The sequence below is a fragment of the Miscanthus floridulus genome, chromosome 13, assembly GCF_019320115.1.
Source record: "Miscanthus floridulus cultivar M001 chromosome 13, ASM1932011v1, whole genome shotgun sequence".
In the NCBI taxonomy this organism is placed as follows: Eukaryota; Viridiplantae; Streptophyta; class Magnoliopsida; order Poales; family Poaceae; genus Miscanthus; species Miscanthus floridulus.
The window spans coordinates 53,964,107-53,982,095 of NC_089592.1; the positions used below are offsets into that span (position 1 = coordinate 53,964,107).

The 17,989-nt window shown below is 45.2% G+C and overlaps 1 protein-coding gene across 1 annotated transcript; it reads left to right on the forward strand.

The window, feature by feature from the left end:
• Window positions 1-12,788: 12,788 nt before the first annotated feature.
• Window positions 12,789-16,361, forward strand: LOC136500717 (uncharacterized). Its single transcript, XM_066496133.1, has 3 exons — window positions 12,789-13,142; window positions 14,218-15,187; window positions 15,581-16,361. The coding sequence occupies exons 2-3, from the start codon at window positions 14,238-14,240 to the stop codon at window positions 16,098-16,100; spliced, it is 1,470 nt and encodes a 489-aa protein (XP_066352230.1). The 5' UTR covers window positions 12,789-13,142; window positions 14,218-14,237; the 3' UTR covers window positions 16,101-16,361.
• The last annotated feature ends 1,628 nt before the right edge of the window (window positions 16,362-17,989 follow it).

Sequence of the window (17,989 nt, forward strand, 5' to 3'; positions counted from 1 at the left end):
AAATTGGAATCATATTTTTCTGATATATATAGGATTTACTAAACATTTTACAAGATATCAGCAATATCAAGAATTAAATAAAGCTCTACATTAAAGTATCTAAAAAATGACTTGCAATATTTTTATCATATAGATCTAGGTGACAAGGAACACAACAAAATTTGATTCATAAATTTTGGAGCAAGATAACTCGAGATATACATTTTACAAGATTTTTAATCCATTTTTGAAATCATTTTAGAAATCCTTTTCTTTAAAACCGGATCTAAAATGCTACGGGCACCCAGCTCCGTGCACCTCGATCCAGAACCAGACGCAGCAACTGGGCCCCGAGAGCCGACCGGGTCCCACCGGTCAGCCGCACGGAAGCAGGGGAAGAGGCTCCGCCGACCGGAGCTCACCGGCGGCGAGCCTTCCGGTGGTGCCACCGGCACCAACGGACTCCTCTTCGCAGCGCGAGCTCAGGCAAGCTAGAAAAGGGCAGCGTGGAAGGCGCTAACCACCACGGTGAGCTACGCCGACGAGCGGCGGAGCTGCATGGCGGCCTCACCGCCGTTCGTGGCCGCGGCAAGCCTAGGCGAGGGGCGCGTACGCCTTGCGGTGCCAAAGAGAAGCCGAAGCGCTTGAGCAAAAGGGGAATAGAGGAGGCGGACCGGGTCGCCTGCGCGGGCACAAGCTCCGGCGAGCTCAGCCATGGCGGTGCGGAGAAGAAGATCGGCCACCATAGCCTCTCACCTCGACTACGGCAGCCGCACGCGGGCGCAAACGAAGGAGCTTGACGAGGCGGAACTGTTGGCCAGAGGAATTGAAGAAAGAGGCGCGGGTGGAGGGGCACGTCGCTGGCGGAGCGGCGGCGGCGCTCGGTGGTGAGAGCTCCCGCGGAGCTTCGAAATAGAGAGGAAGGAGGAGGAGACAGGATGGAGTGTGGAGTGGGGTGGCGTGCGCGCGGTCGGACAGCCATGAAGCAGCACGGCCGGTCGGAACGGCGCAGGCCGGTGGTGCCGCGCGGCGTGCTCGCCGGTGCATGGCCGCCACGCGGCGTGCGCGCTCTGGCGCTGGTCGGGCGTGGGCGTGGCGAACGGGCGAGGCGCGGCGCGGAGGCAGGCCAAGCCGCCCTACGTGGCTGGGCCGAAAGAGAGGTGGCGGTCCAATAAGGCAAAAATGTGAATTTTCAAATTATTTTCTATTCCTATTTCATTCAAACGAATTTTTGAACTTTTTCAAAGCAGTTTTAAACTTTGGCCCAAAAATAAAAGTTGCTCAAAAATTTATTCTCTACAACTTTGCTTTTATGACCAAAGTCAAATTCCAAATAGATTTTGAATTACAAAATAAAAATCAATATTAATTCAAAACCCTAATTTTGAAGAATTATTTTTAAAAGCAAAATTTGGCAAAAATTTAAATATAAACTTTGCTCCAAATTGTATCCTAAATATTTATAAGCTATCTTAGTGTTCAAACCAAGAAATCATATCACCCAACATGAGCATGGCATTTCAAATAGTTTAAACATGATGAATTTCAATTTAATTTCAGCACCACATGGAATGACACTTCTTTCACTAGAATGGAATGCATAGATGCTGCTTATGCATAATGAAATGATGATTATGCTCATGAGATGGAATGAATGCACGCTTAACACCGAGGTGTTACAATCCTGATTGATAGCCGATGGTTTGTTTAGGTCATAGCTCTGATGATTTATAATAATAAAGATTTGTGTATTGCATGAACATTATTTTGAATATATGAATAATCCGGGGAGTGCAAAGCCTGCCAGCAGCTTGGCAAGGCAAGCAGGGCAGCACTGCACGCTGCGCCAGCGCGGCAAGCACGGCCAGTGTAGGAACAAGGGCCAACGCGGGAACAGGGGTACAACCCCGTAGCAGATTAGTGCATTGAATAGGGGTATCTTGATCTTTGTTCAACTATCTTAATGGTCTTTAGTCCTTTGAACCAAACAGAAAATAGACTAAAGTTTAGTCCATGTTTTAGTCTCTGATCTCCAGTCCCTGGAACCAAATAGACCCTTAGTTACCCTGTATATTGGATATCGAGATGGATATGCGGACATCACTTACGGGGTGGTGCTTGGATAGGCAGATAGTCACTTGCGGCTGGAGCTGCGTCGCCGGACTCGAGGCCAATGCTGTCTTTTTTTTTAGACCAAAGGCACTTTGGCCTGCTTATATTGAAAGCAAAGGTTTTGCTGGGGTTTTCAGCTTACAATAAACGGCGCATAACTGCGAAGGTCTAGAGAAAGTAAAGGCTGTCCAGATTACACGCAGCAAACATAAAAAAGAGCTAAACTAAAGTAGAAACCGGTAGGGGCCTGCCACGCCCGCCAACAAAGGGTCGCTCGCAATCCCTCCTGCAGCTTCAGCAGAGTGTCCTCCATCACCTCTTGGTCCTTCGTCTTGAGAATCTTCTTCCACTGCTTCAATAGAGCCAAAACCTTATAAGCAAGAGCTTTGGGAGATTTGATAAGTCTGTTATTAAAGACCCAATCATTTCTGGCCTTTCACACAGCCCATGCTACACTGGCTCACACAAAGAAGTTAACACTCTTAGAACTCTCAACCTCACCAGCGTTAAGCATATCTTGGAAGCTAGTCATCGAGATAGGCCTCCTATACCATCTATTCTTTAACTGTAGTATAACCCAGATGATTTGGGCAAGGAAACCTAATTGTTTTGAAATTCAGCAATGATAGATTTAAAAAGAACCTTCTTTGCTCGGTCAGAGACAACACGTGTTGTCAAACGTGTATGGACACTTCGATTGTGTTTCATTATGAAAAGGCTTTGACCGATATATACTCTATTAATATGTCATTTATATATATATGATGTATGTATCATGAAAAGTAGTAAGTGTTTGCAATACAAATCTAATGACAACAATTTTATGTTAAAAAGGTCAAGTATTAATAAAGGAATGTCGATAAGGCTTGTCCTATAAGAAAATCATAGAGTTAAATACGCTACGGCCCTTAAACTTGTGGCACTGTGTCATTTAGGTCCACAAACTCTCAAAACCGAAATTTGCCCCTCCTGAACTTGTTAAGTCGTGCACCGCAGATCCATACCCCTTCTGAAGGTGCTGACTAGGATATATATATTTTTTTTTTGCAAAAACCACCCTGCCCTAGTAATCTTGTACCTCCGGTCATCCTTGCCCAGGCTGTTGGAAATGGCAGATCATCCCGTCCCCGCTGGAGACGTATCTGTGCTAGCTAGCTAGCTCTTACATGTACTGGATGGCACCTGCAGGTGGCGATCGGCGCCACGGCAAGCTGCTGGCGCTGGCGCTGCACCGCAGCGTGCTGCTGCTCCTCGCCGTGGCGCTGCCCATCTCCCTGTTGTGGGTAACCACCACGGGTTGCATGGTCAAGCTGCTGGGACAGGACAAGGGCGTGGCAGATGCGGCGCAGACGTTCACCGCGTACGCGGTACGCCTTGGCCATCCTCGCGGTGCTGGCCGTGCTGCACCCGCTGCGCGTCTACCTCGGGTCGCAGAACCTGACGGTGCCCATCACGGCGTGCTCCCTCTTCTCGGTGCTGCTGCACGGGCCCATCCGCAACCTCATGATCACGTTATAAACGATAGGCAATATAAACGACGAAGAACAATAGATCAAACACAGGAGATATAAGATTTTAACGTGGAAAACCCTCCCAAGGTGGAAGGGAAAAACCACGGGCACCGGCCAGCAAATCTTCACTATATCGGGTGAGGTTACAAACGCCGAAGATTTACAACTTAGGGATATCCTAACCTAGGGGCCTTCCCGTATACAAGTCTATGATGCCTATGAGGGAGGTGGTCCGTATATATAGGAAGAAAAAAACCCACACCCTCGTCTATTAGCAATACAGAACTAATAGATGGTGTAGTCCCTCTTAACGCTAATGGGCCGCTTTGCTTCGGCCCAAACTTAAATTTGGATCATAGCTCAACAAACTCCACCTTGAGACAAATTCCTTCTTGTAGCATAAAACGAACCTTCACCCTGAAACAACAAAGAAATACTTTCGGTGCCAAATAGCCTCTTGGACTAAACAGTTATACCAACTAAGCTTGAGCAAAGCTCAAACTTAGCAACAGGAACTGGTTTTGTCAACATATCAGCAGGATTATCATGTATGCTTATATTGCATACCTTCAGCTTACCTTGCGCGACCACATCACGAACATAATGGTATTTGACATCAATGTGCTTCGTTCTCTCATGGAACATCTGATCTTTAGTGAGACATATAGCACTTTGACTGTCACAAAATAAATTAATGCAAAAATCATCTCCACAAAGCTCAGCAAACAAACCTTTCAACCAAACTGATTCTTTACATGCTTCAGCAATAGCTATGTATTCTGCTTCAGTGGTAGACAGGGCAACAACGGGCTGCAATGTTGCCCTTTAACTCACAGCACAACCACCAATAGTGGACACATAACCTGTGAGAGATCTCCTTTTATCCAAATCAACAGCAAAATCTGAATCCACGTAGCCAGTGAGTCCCTTATCAGTCCTGCCAAACTTCAAACAGGCATTTGTTGTACCACGAAGGTACCTGAAAATCCACTGAACAGCCTTCCAATGTTCTTTACCAGGATTAGCCATATATCTACTAACCAAACTCATAGCATACGATAAATCAGGACGAGAGCAAACCATGGCATACATCAAAGAACCAACAGCACTAGAATATGGAACTCTTGACATGTACTCAAAATCCTCATCCGTACTAGCACATTGTAAAGCTAATAATTTGAAATGAGGAGCAATAGGAGTACTAACAGACTTTGCATCATGCATGTTGAAACGATGAAGAACTTTCTTAATGTAACTTTGCTAACTAAGAAATAACAAACTAGAATTTCTGTCTCTTGTAATTTCCATACCTAGAATCTTCTTAGCAGCACCAAGATCCTTCATCTCAAACTCACTACTCAACAGTTTCTTCAACATAGTGATTTCTTTCTTGCTCTTGGCAGCAATTAACATATCGTCAACATATAACAGTAAGTATATAGGTGATCCCTCAACAAATTTAATGTACACACAGCTATTAAATTCAGACCTCTTAAAACCATGTGACATCATAAAATAATCAAACCTTTTATACCATTGACGAGGAGACTGTTTTAAACCATATAAGGACCTCTTTAATTTGCAAACATGATCCTCCTTATCAGGTACTATGAACCCTTCTGGCTGGTCCATGTATATCTCCTCCTCTAGCTCTCCATGAAGAAACGCAGTCTTTACATCTAACTGCTCAAGCTCAAGATCTCGCATAGCAACAATACCAAAAAATGTACGAATTGAACTATGCTTTACAACTAGAGAAAACACATCATTATAATCAACACCAAGAATCTGACTAAAACCTTTTGCTACTAAGCTTGCCTTAAATCTTGGAGGCTCACTAGAAGACAAACCTTCCTTTCTCTTAAAGATACATTTGCAACGAACGACCTTCTTATGTTTAGGCAAGCGCACAACATCCCATGTGCCATTTTTCTCAAGTGACTGCATCTCTTCTTGCATAGCGGAAATCCACTTCTCGCGGTCACTAGAAACAACAGCTTCAATGTACGTAGCCGGCTCATGAATGTTCTCAACCTGTTCAGCACAACTAAAGGCATAATGAACAATATCACATTCCTCAATTAAACATGGACGAGGTCCACAACTCCTCTTTGTTTTGTGATCTGCAATAGACTGATTTTGAGGCTGCAAAACAGGAGGTGAGTGCTGAACAATATTATGAACATTGTTATCAACAATTTCATTTTCCTGATCATCTACGTGCTCCACCTGCACGCTAACATGTTCCTGCTCCTCATCAGAACCAACTGGTGAAACATCTGTGGACAAGCTGTCATTAAATATAACAGATTCATTGAAAACAACGCTCCTGCTTATGAAAGTCTTTTTAGTTTTAGGATTCCATAACTTATATCCTTTAACTCCAGAACCATAACCAAGAAATAGACACTTAATGGCTCTAGGTTCTAGCTTTCCATTATCAACATGAGCATAAGCAGTGCAACTGAAAAATCTCAACTGTGAATAATCAGTAGGCATACCAGATCATACCTCAATGGGAGTTTTCTTATTAAGTGGGATAGAAGGTGACCGGTTGATCAAGTAACAGGCAGTGTTAGCAGCCTCAGCCCAAAAACGCCTGTTCATACGAGCATTGGATAACATGCAACGAGCCCTCGAGATGATCGTTTGGTTCATGCGCTCAGCCACACCATTCTGCTGAGGAGTGTACGGAATGGTGTGGTGCCTAACAATGCCTTCTTCCCTGCAGTAATCATTAAAAGCATCCGAACAGAATTCACCGCCATTGTCAGTACGAAGCAATTTTACCTTCTTTTCGGTTTGCCTTTCTATCATAACTTTCCACTCTTTAAAAGCAGCAAAAGTATCATCTTTACTTTTCAGAAAATAAGGCCATACTTTTCTAGAGTAATCATCAATAATGGTAAGCATGTAACGAGCACCACCATAAGAGGGCTTACGAGACAGCCCCCACAAATCAGCATGTACATAATCAAGTGTACCTTTGGTGGTATGAACAGATGCATTGAATTTTACCCTCTTGTGCTTACCAAAAACACAGTGCTCACAGAACTTCATCTTACCCACAGTGCAGCCATCCAGCAGGTCTCTCTTGATTAATTCTGCCATACCAAGTTCACTCATATGCCCAAGACGCATATGCCAGAGATTAGTTTTACTTGGTTCATCATTAGAAACGGCAGCAGCAGTGATAGAACCATGTAAAGTACTTCCTCTAAGAACATATAACTTTGCAGAGTTCATATCACCTATCATATAAATGAGAGAGCCTTTTGATACCTTACACACTCCACCTGAACCGGAGTGTCTGTACCCCTTGGCATCAAGTGTGCTGAGGGAGATGAGATTTCTGGCCATCCCTGGTATGTGTCTCACATCTTTTAGTGTGTGTATCATGCCATCATGCATCTTGATCTGAACGGAGCCAATGCCCACAATCTCACGGGGGTTGTTATCTCCCATACGCACGACATCTCCACTCTACACAAACTCGTAAGAACTGAACCAATCTCTATTAGAGCATATATGAAACGAGCATGCAGAATCAAGTATCCATTCATCACGACCAGCAACACAACCAGCAAAAACAACCAGAACATCTCCTGAATCAGAATTATCAATAGCGGAGACAACAGAGGCCTTACCATCACCATCGGATTTATTTTTTGGTTTATACGTACCGTTTCTTTTCTCCTTATTCTGTAGCTTCCAACAATCCTCAATGACATGAGTATCTTTCTTACAATACCTGCAGAACTTATCCCTGCCTCTAGACTTCGAACGGCCTTTACCATTCTTGCTCTTGTCTCGATTATTGTTGTTGTTGTAGGTTTTCTACTCGGTCCTGCCTCTAACCTGCAACACTTCACCCTTGGAGGATGACACATCAGACTGAACCATACCTTTCATCTTCTCCCTCGTCTAGAGGGCCTCATATACTTCCACAAGAGTTAGTTCATCACGGCTTAATAGTATGGTATCTCAAAAATTTGCAAACGAAGTAGGCAGTGAGCATAACAGTAGAAGAGCTAAATCTTCATCATCATATTTTACCTCCATCGACACTAGGTCGACAACAATCTCCTTAAAGATCGATAAGTGGTTCATCACCGAACCACCTTCTTGCAGCTTGTGCGTGAACAACTTCATCTTTACGTGTATCTTACTGGTTAGATCCTTGGACATACAGATCGATTCCAGCTTGAGCCAAAGTTCTGCGGCAGTTTTCTCCTGCAGCACTTCTTACAAAATATCATTATGTAGATGAAGTTGAATCAGAGACAGAGCCTTATGATCCTTCCGTTTCTCTTCAGCGGTCCATGACTTCTGCCCTTTTCCTCCGAAACCGTCCAATGCCTCATCAAGATCCGAAGATTGTGCCAGAATCGCCCGCATCTTGACTTGCCACAGTGCAAATCTCGTCTTGTAATCCAGCAAGATCAAACTTCATCGATGCCATCGCAAAACCCTAAGGTCAAACCAAGCTCTGGTACCACTTATTATAAATGATAGGCAATATAAACGACAAAGAACAGTAGATCAAACACAGGAGACATGAGATTTTAACGTGGAAAACCCTCCCAAGGTGGAAGGGAAAAACCACGGGCACTAGCCAACAAATCTTCACTATATCGGGTGAGGTTACAAACGCCAGAGATTTACAACTTGGGGATACCCTAACCTAGGGGCCTTCCCGTATACAAGTCTATGATGCCTATGAGGGAGGTGGTCCGTATATATAGGGAGAAAAAACCCCACACCCTCGTCTATTAGCAATACGGAACTAATAGATGGTGTAGTCCCTCTTAACGCTAATGGGCCGCTTTGCTTCGGCCCAAACTTGAATTTGGATCATAGCTCAACAGATCATGGCCTCCCTCCTGGCTAACCCGCGTGTCACCATGGCGTCCATGGGCATCCTCATCCAGGCCACATCGCTCGTCTACCTGCCCTATCCTCGCTGGGCCAGGGCGCGTCCATGTGCGTCATCCACCAGCTAGGCGCGGGCCACCCCGCAGGGATGCGGCGCACCGCCGGCGCTGCCCTCCCCATCGGTGTGGGCATGGGCCTGGCAGCCGCCACCTTCATGGTGTCCGTCCGCAGCCACTGGGGCCGCTTGTTCACGTCGGATATGGACATCCTCTTCCTCACGGCCGTGGCATTCCCCATCATGGGCCTTTGCGAGCTCGGCAACTGCCCACAGATGGCCAGCTGTGGCGTCCTCTACGGTAGCGCCCGCCCGACCAGCGGCGCATGCATCAACCTGGTGGGCATGCCGGTAGGGGTGGCGCTTGCATTCGGCGCCTGCCTGGGCTTTGCCGGCCTATAGCTTGGCCTCCTCGCAGCACAGGCCGCCACCGAATCAGGCATTGAGGTCGGACGCGCCAAGGAGCTGACCAACGCTAGCACCACGCGCACCGACAGTGTCGCGATGCCATGCATCACGCGCGCCTCGCCCTTGCGCGTGTATGGCTGGGTCGTCCAGCTCGTGGCGTTCATCCCCGGCGCCAGACCCGTCACGTTCACTGCCAGGCCATCGGGATGGACTCCTCATCCACCAGCTTGAAGCTTCTCCTGTTGTCCAGCAGCAGCCGTGGCTAGCATCATGGCTCGGACCGGCATCACGGACAGCTCCGTTTGCGTTAACGAAGCTCATCGGGCGGCGTGGAGGGAAAGAAAGCCGGCAGTCGTGGCGTGCTGGCATTGAGCGGCTGTGGCGGCGGGTTGGCGTCGAGCGGCCGCAGCGGTTGGCTGGCGTTGGGGTGATGGCGACGAGTGGCCTGGTGGGCGCTGGCGACCTGTTGGTGTGCCCGGTCGGAGGAGGAGGCTGGCTTGGCCACTCGGCGACGCGGGCATCATGGGCCCTTGCATGGAAGGACTGCTAGAGGTACAAAATTACTACATAGGGTGGTTTGTGCAAAATTTTATCCTAGTCGCCACCTCTCGAAGGGGTATGGACCTGCGGTGCACGACTCAACAAGTTCAGGGGGCAGATTTCGGTTTTGAGAGTTCGTGGATCTAAATGGCACCGGACCACAAGTTTAAGGGCCGCTAGTGTATTTAACTCAAAATCATATACTCCTACCGAAGAAGTAAATACTAGGAAAAATCGTCGTCACCCCATTGTCGAGGAGTGTTGTAAATAGCGGACTACAACATAGCTACTATTGCTATTATTATAAGCGCTATTTCAGGCATTAGCGACCTAAACACTTAATTTAGCCATGCTAAATGTGCAGCCGGCCAAACTTATCCCCAACAAAATTTCCTTTGACCTAAATCTAACCTATTTATACATGGTGTGTAAGTGTGCTCACAGAACCTAGCATCTCTAGTTCTCCCCTCTGTATTTTCCAAGGCTATGCTATTTGTTCTAAACTTTTATGGTGGCGCGGTGATCATGTGTGTCTAGGCAACAATGGCCATTAAACTACGAACAACGAGTATGAGGGGCTGAGAGTAACTGCAAGAGGTGGCTGCATGCAGTGACTGCAGAGGTCACGGCTGTGGCCGTCTCCTTTGCCTATATATGCAACAAATACACTGCCAAATGGTAGTACAAGCAATCAAGCACTGGCACAAACAGAGAATGTAATAGTTGGCACCGGAGACAGATGCAAATGAGCAAACGCCAAGCAATAATATGTTTTTTTAAGAAAACACTAAGTGACTTAGCACAATTACACCGCTATAGCTTACTTAGTATATTTCTGAAGACTCCACTAGACACCGTAGCTCGCTATTTATAACACTACTGTCAACTCAAATCCATCCCTTTGTTTTAGACAAAAAGGTAAATCAAGTTCATCCAAACGTTTTCATGAGGAAGGTGAAGAGTGGAGATCCAAGCGAGAAGTGACAGGTCATTGTTAATTGACGCTCCGTAGGCCTCAGGTAAATTCAGAAAGAAGGGAAGATTGGATTTAGCATGCGCTTCCATTCTAATCCTCTCGGCCTCTTTCCCTTTCCAAGCAGCCTACAAGTCATTGACTTTTTATTTTTTTTGCCACTCTCTCGGCTGTCACACATTCCAATAGCACCCTCCCAAAATTTCTTACAAATTTGCTAAAAACGCCCATTTTTGCTTGGGTGGCGTGCTAGGTCATAGTGCCAATGTGAAGGTACATTGCTAAAAGACCAAGTCGCCCTGCCCTTAACACCATGAACCCGCACGACTCTTTTCTCTCTCCCGTGCCTAATCCATTCGGTGGAGGCCGCCTTCGCCTCCTCTGTTCCCTATTCTGGTGCCGCCAATCATCATTGCTATCGGCCTCCTCCTCTATCGCCGAAGCCTGCGCCCCGCACCTGATGTAGGGTGTGCAAATACGCCCTCATCTCTCAACCCTATTTCCCACGTGGGGTTGGCTGTGGGTTTTGGCTAGGTTTTGTGGATTGATTAGCTATGGTTTTTGTTTGCTTATTAGATGCTTCTAGGGGGAGGACCCCTGCAATGGAGTTGTCGTTGGTTCGATTACCGTTGGGGAAGGAGACAAGGCTCCCTCTAGTCATGTGCCCACGGTGTAGAAGGGCAAGGGTGATTGAGCTAAGGGTCAAGACGAACTATGGCCGTGTTTTCTTCAAATGCATGTTCAATATAGAATTGGTAAGTTGGGTTGTCTGTCTTCACAAAATAGCTTTAACCCATGATTTTGATGTATTCATTTTGGTTGGTTGTTTTGTAGATGCCTGGCAGGTGTGGCTTCTATGAGTGACAGAAGGATTACCTGAAAATGCTGATGCTTTCGAGCATTATTGTGATGAACTTGGATGTTGTGGAAGAGTCACCAGATGAGCTGATTGAAGAAGTCAATTCTATTGGAAATCCCTGTGTGTTTCTGATGAAGCAGTTCAGACATCTACATTGGGGAATCCTACATTGGAAGGAAAGATAGAGCATTTGACCTGGGTAATGAAGATGTTGCCTTTTGGTAGTTGCAGTAGTAGTGCTGGTGTGCGTTAGGAAGTAGCAGTAATCTTCTTGGACGTTAACTGATGACCAATGTATTTTGCATTGATGAATGAAAACAATATATGCAGTATGTTTCCCTAATGAAATGGTGTCCAATTTATGCAGCGTGTTGTTTCCAAGATGCAGTATGTTGCCTGAAGTGAATGTTTTGTAGCGTGTTGTCTACAAGATGCAGAAATGTAGTGTAACATGACTAAAAACAAAACATGCCAGATGCATGACAGTTACATGACTAACAGGTTCAACATAACAGAACATGCCATCAATTTATAGAGTACCAGGACAAGATGGTAAGTGCCTTACAGAACATAGTGGCCATCAGGCCCAAAAAGACAACATCAGTTTTTTCTATTACAACTTGACATTAGCAACTACCAAAATACAACATAGTGCCCAAAATACAACCAAGAGTTTCACCTTTTCACTTCTTTGTTGAGGCCTTTTTTTTACTTTGGTGGCCAACCACTTCTTTCTTCTTGGTGTAATCTTCTTAGTAGGAAGCTCTTGAATTGAGGAACGCTGGTGATGATGGCTCAGGTGGCAGTGAGGTAGGTGTTGGTTGAACTTGCTTCTAGCAGGATCGAATCAAACAAAGACCCTAGTCAATCAATCCGCAAACCCTAGCTAAAAACCATAGCCAAACCCGAGCAGCAAATAGGGTTGAGAGATGAGGGCACATTCACGTACCTTGCATCTGGCGCAAGCATCAGCGATGGCGGCTGGCGGCACCGGGATGGGAAACCGAGGAGGCAAAGGTGGCCTCCACCGAAAGGATTGGGCGCGGGAGAGAGAAAAGAGTCACCTGGGTTAATGGTGTTGAGAGCAGGGGCAGCTTGGTCTTTTCGCTATGGCCCTGTTCGCTTGTCTTATAATCCATACTTTTCAGCTTATTTTTTTTAGCCTAGAAGAGCGTTTTCTCTCGCAACAAATCAGCCGGAACAGTGTTTTGGCTTATTTTTTCAGCGAAGCGAACGGGGCCTATGCGCCTGCATGTTGACGCCATGACCTGACACGTTACACAAGCAAAAGTGGTCGTGCTTGGTAAACTTGTAAGAAATCCTTTCATCCTGATGGCAAATGGTAAATTTGTAAGAAAATTTAGGAGGATGCTATTTAAATGTGTGACAAAACAAAACTAAAAAGCGCACGAGTCATTATCCCCGGGCTCGGAAACCGACAGGCCGGAACAAAAAGAATGGTGCATTGCCACTCCACCCAATCCGCTTGCCATCGACCATCGTTTCTTGATTTCCTCCATTTCTGTGGGACTTGTCGGATTCACTCACCATCCATCCATTGTTTTCGACTCTTGCGGCCTTGCCCCACCCATAAAGCCGATGGGTTAGCTCCCCCGCGCCGCACGCCCAAGAACACGAGGAGCCAACGCAACGGCGACGGCCGCCTCTCCCGGCCAGCACCGTCGCGGGCTGCGTTTCAACGCTGCCTTTGCTTCTCCCTTCACCCCGCGCGGCTCTCTCTCTTGGCGACGATTGGGGGACCGCTGCCGCCGCTCAACGCCAGGTAGACAGGTCTTGGTCGGCCCTCCTCCTGCGGCGAGCACCCACCAGGTATTCCCTCCCCTTCTCTTCACTTCCTGCCGTGCGAAACCGATCAACCAATCCCTAACTTCATATATTTGTATTCGGAGGATCCGATCTAGTGATTGAAGTGTATTATGGCTACTAACTTCGATTTGATAGCAAAAATTATCGGGTGTACATGTGTACACCGATGTCCTCTATTACTGGGTCCAGCCATCCACAGAGTTCAGTGCCAAAACCAAAATGACACATCGGAGGGCAGATTGATAATTGGCCTGTTTGTTCAGTAATGCTATCTGAAAACAACGAGTCTACAATCAGCCTCGTGGAATGATTTTCTTTTTTCGAAGAAACAGAATGGCTTTCTTGATTAACCAGAACTTCCAATAGACACAACGCATTTGACATTAGCACAACTCATGGGAATCATTACAACCGGTTGGCAAATTATTAGCAAAATGATCCAATGTATATTGTCTAAAACCCAAATGGTGGCAAGTGGCATCCTTATATTGTGTATTGGATTGAATCATTGGAGGAGTGGGAGGCAATAAACTTGACAATGTACTGCATTACTGCCAGTCAATTCAGCTGATTTGTTTTGTCTTCATGTTACATTAATCACCCTAAATTCCTGCAACAAGCTAAAAATGATGAGCTAAATCACAATAACTTGTTGATTCAGCTATGCATCCTTTTCTTCCTACTGCTTTATGGCTTATTTGTCTCAATGGACGGACAGAAACATAAGCTAATTATTTGTCTAGTATCTGTATCCTAAGCTTCGATGCTTATGTATTGCCAGTATTGGCCACAGCTTGTGCTCCATGCAATCTTACCCAGCTTACATTTTCATTGACGCTTGCATGTCTTGATCTAGGATGTAATAAAGTAATAGTGAGTTTTCTGTTTCATGGGCATTTGGCCTCTTTCGTATTGTCAAGGAAGTATGCTTACATGCCAGTATTTATCAACATAAAGACTTATGCATCGCTTGGATAGTGTGATTTCTGTTTCGAGATGGATCTTCATCCAATTTCTTGTTTTATTTCGGTGGGCGATTGCTTATCAGGTTTTGACAATTTGTTGTTGTTGTGGACAGTTTTGTGATCGGTGAAACTAATGGCTGCTGCTGAAGCAAGGGCTGCTTGGCAACGTGCTGCAAACCGTTGCCTGGTTCAGGAGGACAGGAAGAGAGCTCCAAAACTAGCTTGCTGTCCACCATCGGCTGAACAACATGGTACAAACAATGGGAACTGTCGAAATTCTGCAGATCGTCCCATCTGCAGTTTAGTGCCTTTGAGATGGAATCCCATGCATTCTAATCTGCCACCAGATTTCAGATGGTGGGTTCAGTCACAGCCAAATTTTGGGATCCAGAAGGATATTGTTAGTGAGCGGCTGTGTTCGTTGGGCAGGGACATTCATGAGAAGCAAGTGGAAGATTCAGCGCCACCACCTAAACATGAGGAAACATTACTCTGTCAAGCAGTTGACACCAGCACTGAAAAGATTGGGGATGTTTTGGATCCTCCATGGATGGTTTCGTCAGCCGTCACAAAGTATTCCCTTGAAACAGGCTTAGAAGAGATGAAGACTGTAGGTAGTTATTCTCAAGTGTCTAAGTGCATAGAAACTCTCAGCACTTGTTTGTACAAGGATAATGAATCCCCAGATTTTGAATGTATTGACCGAGCACCTTTGAAGAACCCAGATAAGGCTAACTTTGATATGGATGCACCTTGGAAAGGTGAAAAGACTCGACCATGGTGGCAGATTGCTGATGAGGACCAGCTGGCTTCACTGGTTGCAGAAAGAGCAACACAGCACATTGAGAATTGTGATCTACCAAGGCCTACCCAGACAGTACGTATTAACAGGACAGAACCACATACTCGCAAACATATAGGTGACTATGGGGGACCTTCATCTCCTGCTGGAAGAGTGTCACATCCTGTTCCTGGACATTGTGACCATATCGAGTGTAGCTATAGCACAGGAAGTACAGATGAGGTGGTTTTGTTATATGGTAATGGAGTTTGGGAACAGCATGGAAGGAATGATACATATAGGTGTGAATTCTTCAGCTTAGCTGCATTACCCCATGGCATTAGGTGTACTTTTTCCTAACTGTAGCTGGACTTGCAGCTTATTTTGTTTTAATTTCATATATGGATATCTGAGGTATAGAAGATTCATCAACAGCATATTACAAGTATAATTTAGCATGCAAGAAGATAATAAAGCTTGATAACTTTGGTTCTGGTGGTGGGATATGCAGTCTAATTTGTTCAAAATTTATCAAGCCTCACCCTTCCTCAGAGTTTACATATATATAGTATACATATATATAGTATATACACCCTTCCTCAGAGTTTGAAGACTTTCAAATGTCTTCCCTTTTTTATAATTTTGTTTAGTATCGTGGTCACATACTCATTTCATCTCATTTTCATTATGTGCAGCGTGGCTCAATATTTTTCTAGCAGTAGCACAACCACATTGGAAAGCAAACAAACACTCCGGAATGCTTCAGAGCGAGACAAGATTTTGGAGGCACTCCGCCATTCACAAACCCGTGCTAGAGAAGCTGATATGGCTGCCAAGAAAGCGCACGATGAGAAAGACGATGTCATCAAGCTTTTGTTCCGACAGGCCTCACATCTCTTTGCTTGCAATCAGTGGCTGAAAATAATGCAGCTGGAGAATATTGTCCTGCAGCTCAAGCACAAAGAGCATCAGATAGCAGCCATCATACCTGAACTTCAATGGTTAACCCTAAAAGAGAAGCCTACACAGGGTCAGGAACAGAGAGATTGGACTAGGAGGAAAGGTAGAAGGCAGAAGAAGGGAGGCGGGTTCATTGACGCAATCTTATTTGCTGTTGGGTTAGGTCTTGCTGGAGCTGGGTTTCTTCTTGGGTGGGCTCTTGGGTGGCTGCTGCCAAAGCTTGTAGAGTTATTGGTTATTTTTCTTTGGGGGTAGCTAGCTAGGCATGTATATTTTGCTGTGTAGGATCCGTAGATGGAAGGCCAAAATGGCGTCAAATGATCAAATTTGTTAAACCCTATCATCTGTTGATTTGGAAACCATGATGGTGCAATGGCTTAAATGAATGTCCAGTTGTCCACACTGCACCAAGAGCTTTTTTTCCCCAAATATTTTGTTTGTTGTAAATATGTGTGGTGTTGGTATCTCTGAATATTGTACCTATGAATCGGTGTTTAAATTGAAGCTTTGTCGTCTGTTGGGTTGCGTGATTCGAGGAAAAAAAAGGCTTGCTGCGTTCAGCAGTATATTTGGTAATGTAAAGATGTTGTGGAATTCCTTGAATATCGCACAATAGATTATGCATTTACTTAAACCGTGCTTTTATGAAAATTTCATAGATTTAACTGCAGGGTTTGTTGGCAGGATGGTTGTAATAGAAAGGATGTCAACATGACATTTTAAGAAATTTCATAGAATATCTTGCCACTTTTTTAACCTATTTAATTCTATCATTTTAGTATGCCATGGGCCTCCGCAACCAAAGTCCATGGACCATGGTGTGACTAATCGACTCTTGTCTTGGTGGAACAACCTATTTAGTTGTGCCATAGAAGCGCTATGTTCTTCGTGGACATCCTATTTAGTTCCGGCGTAGGTCTTGACATGCTTAAGGAGTTATATCTTGAAGATTTAGCTGTACGTGAGTTAGTATTGACATAAGTGCACCAAATAAACATTTTGGCCAAATTACTAGAAAACATGGGTGTTTGTTTCCTTTTCAATTCACACATATTGATTAATTTAAGCTCTTATGCCAGTGTTTTTATCGCCAGTGATGAATATGTGGCATATCACATCTATCAATGAAGTAGCACATGAGACCGGTGTGGTGCTCTATTCGGTTACAATCAGATCCAACTTACTCTCTCCGTCCCCATAAAAACATCGTTAAACTTTCTTAAGTTTGACTAGATTTATATAAAATATTAGTAACATTTATATCTTTAAATAACTTTATTATGAAAACATATTCAATGATCTATCTAAGGATACTAATTATATACTATAAATATTAATATTTTCTTATATATATTTAATCAAAATTAAACATATATGAGACGGAGGGATCATAAGTTTACATGTATATCTATGCCTTTACACCCAGTAGAAAAAATGGATGTTTGGGTAGAATCCGTTTTCAGCAAGCCGGCTCGGCCCACCCCTATCTTGCCCACTGGTTATGCACAGAAGTAACCAGAGTTGTTTCGAGGTATGCCAAACGGCGTCCCAGTTAGAGCCGTGTTGTTTAAATTTAGGAGGAATAGCTAGAAAGAAAAAATTACAAATCTTTGATACGCTGGACCCTTTTTTTTTTTTTCCCATGTTAGCCCGGACGGACCGCCGGAGTAATTTTGACGGGATAAAGTAGAAGTTAAACGGGGTTCACCGTTCCTTACGTCGAGAGCTTGAGGTGCTCGCCACGAGCCCACGACGGGCTCGCCGGCGCCGTCATTCCCACTTTCCAGCTATGGATTCGTGAAGTCTACCCTGAACCAACCTTCTGCCGCTGCCTCTCGGCGCTGCGCAGGCATCTCTTCTCCCGCCTAGTCCTGACATGGTCGACCACAGCGTCGTGTCTACCTGAACGTCAATGCATACCAGGTGTTCACGGTAATGCCGCAGCCACGCCATATCAGCTGACGAATCGTCCCTTCCCGCAGACCAGCTCCGCTGTGCCTTCCGTGGATCACACACAGGCGTACCATATCGGGTGCGTCCAGGAACCGCCGTACGCGTTGTCAATCTTACTGTGGCTCGTGGTTTCGTGGTCGTGGATCGATGGGTTCATAACCATGCCGTGACACTGTCGTTTTCCTTCTGTG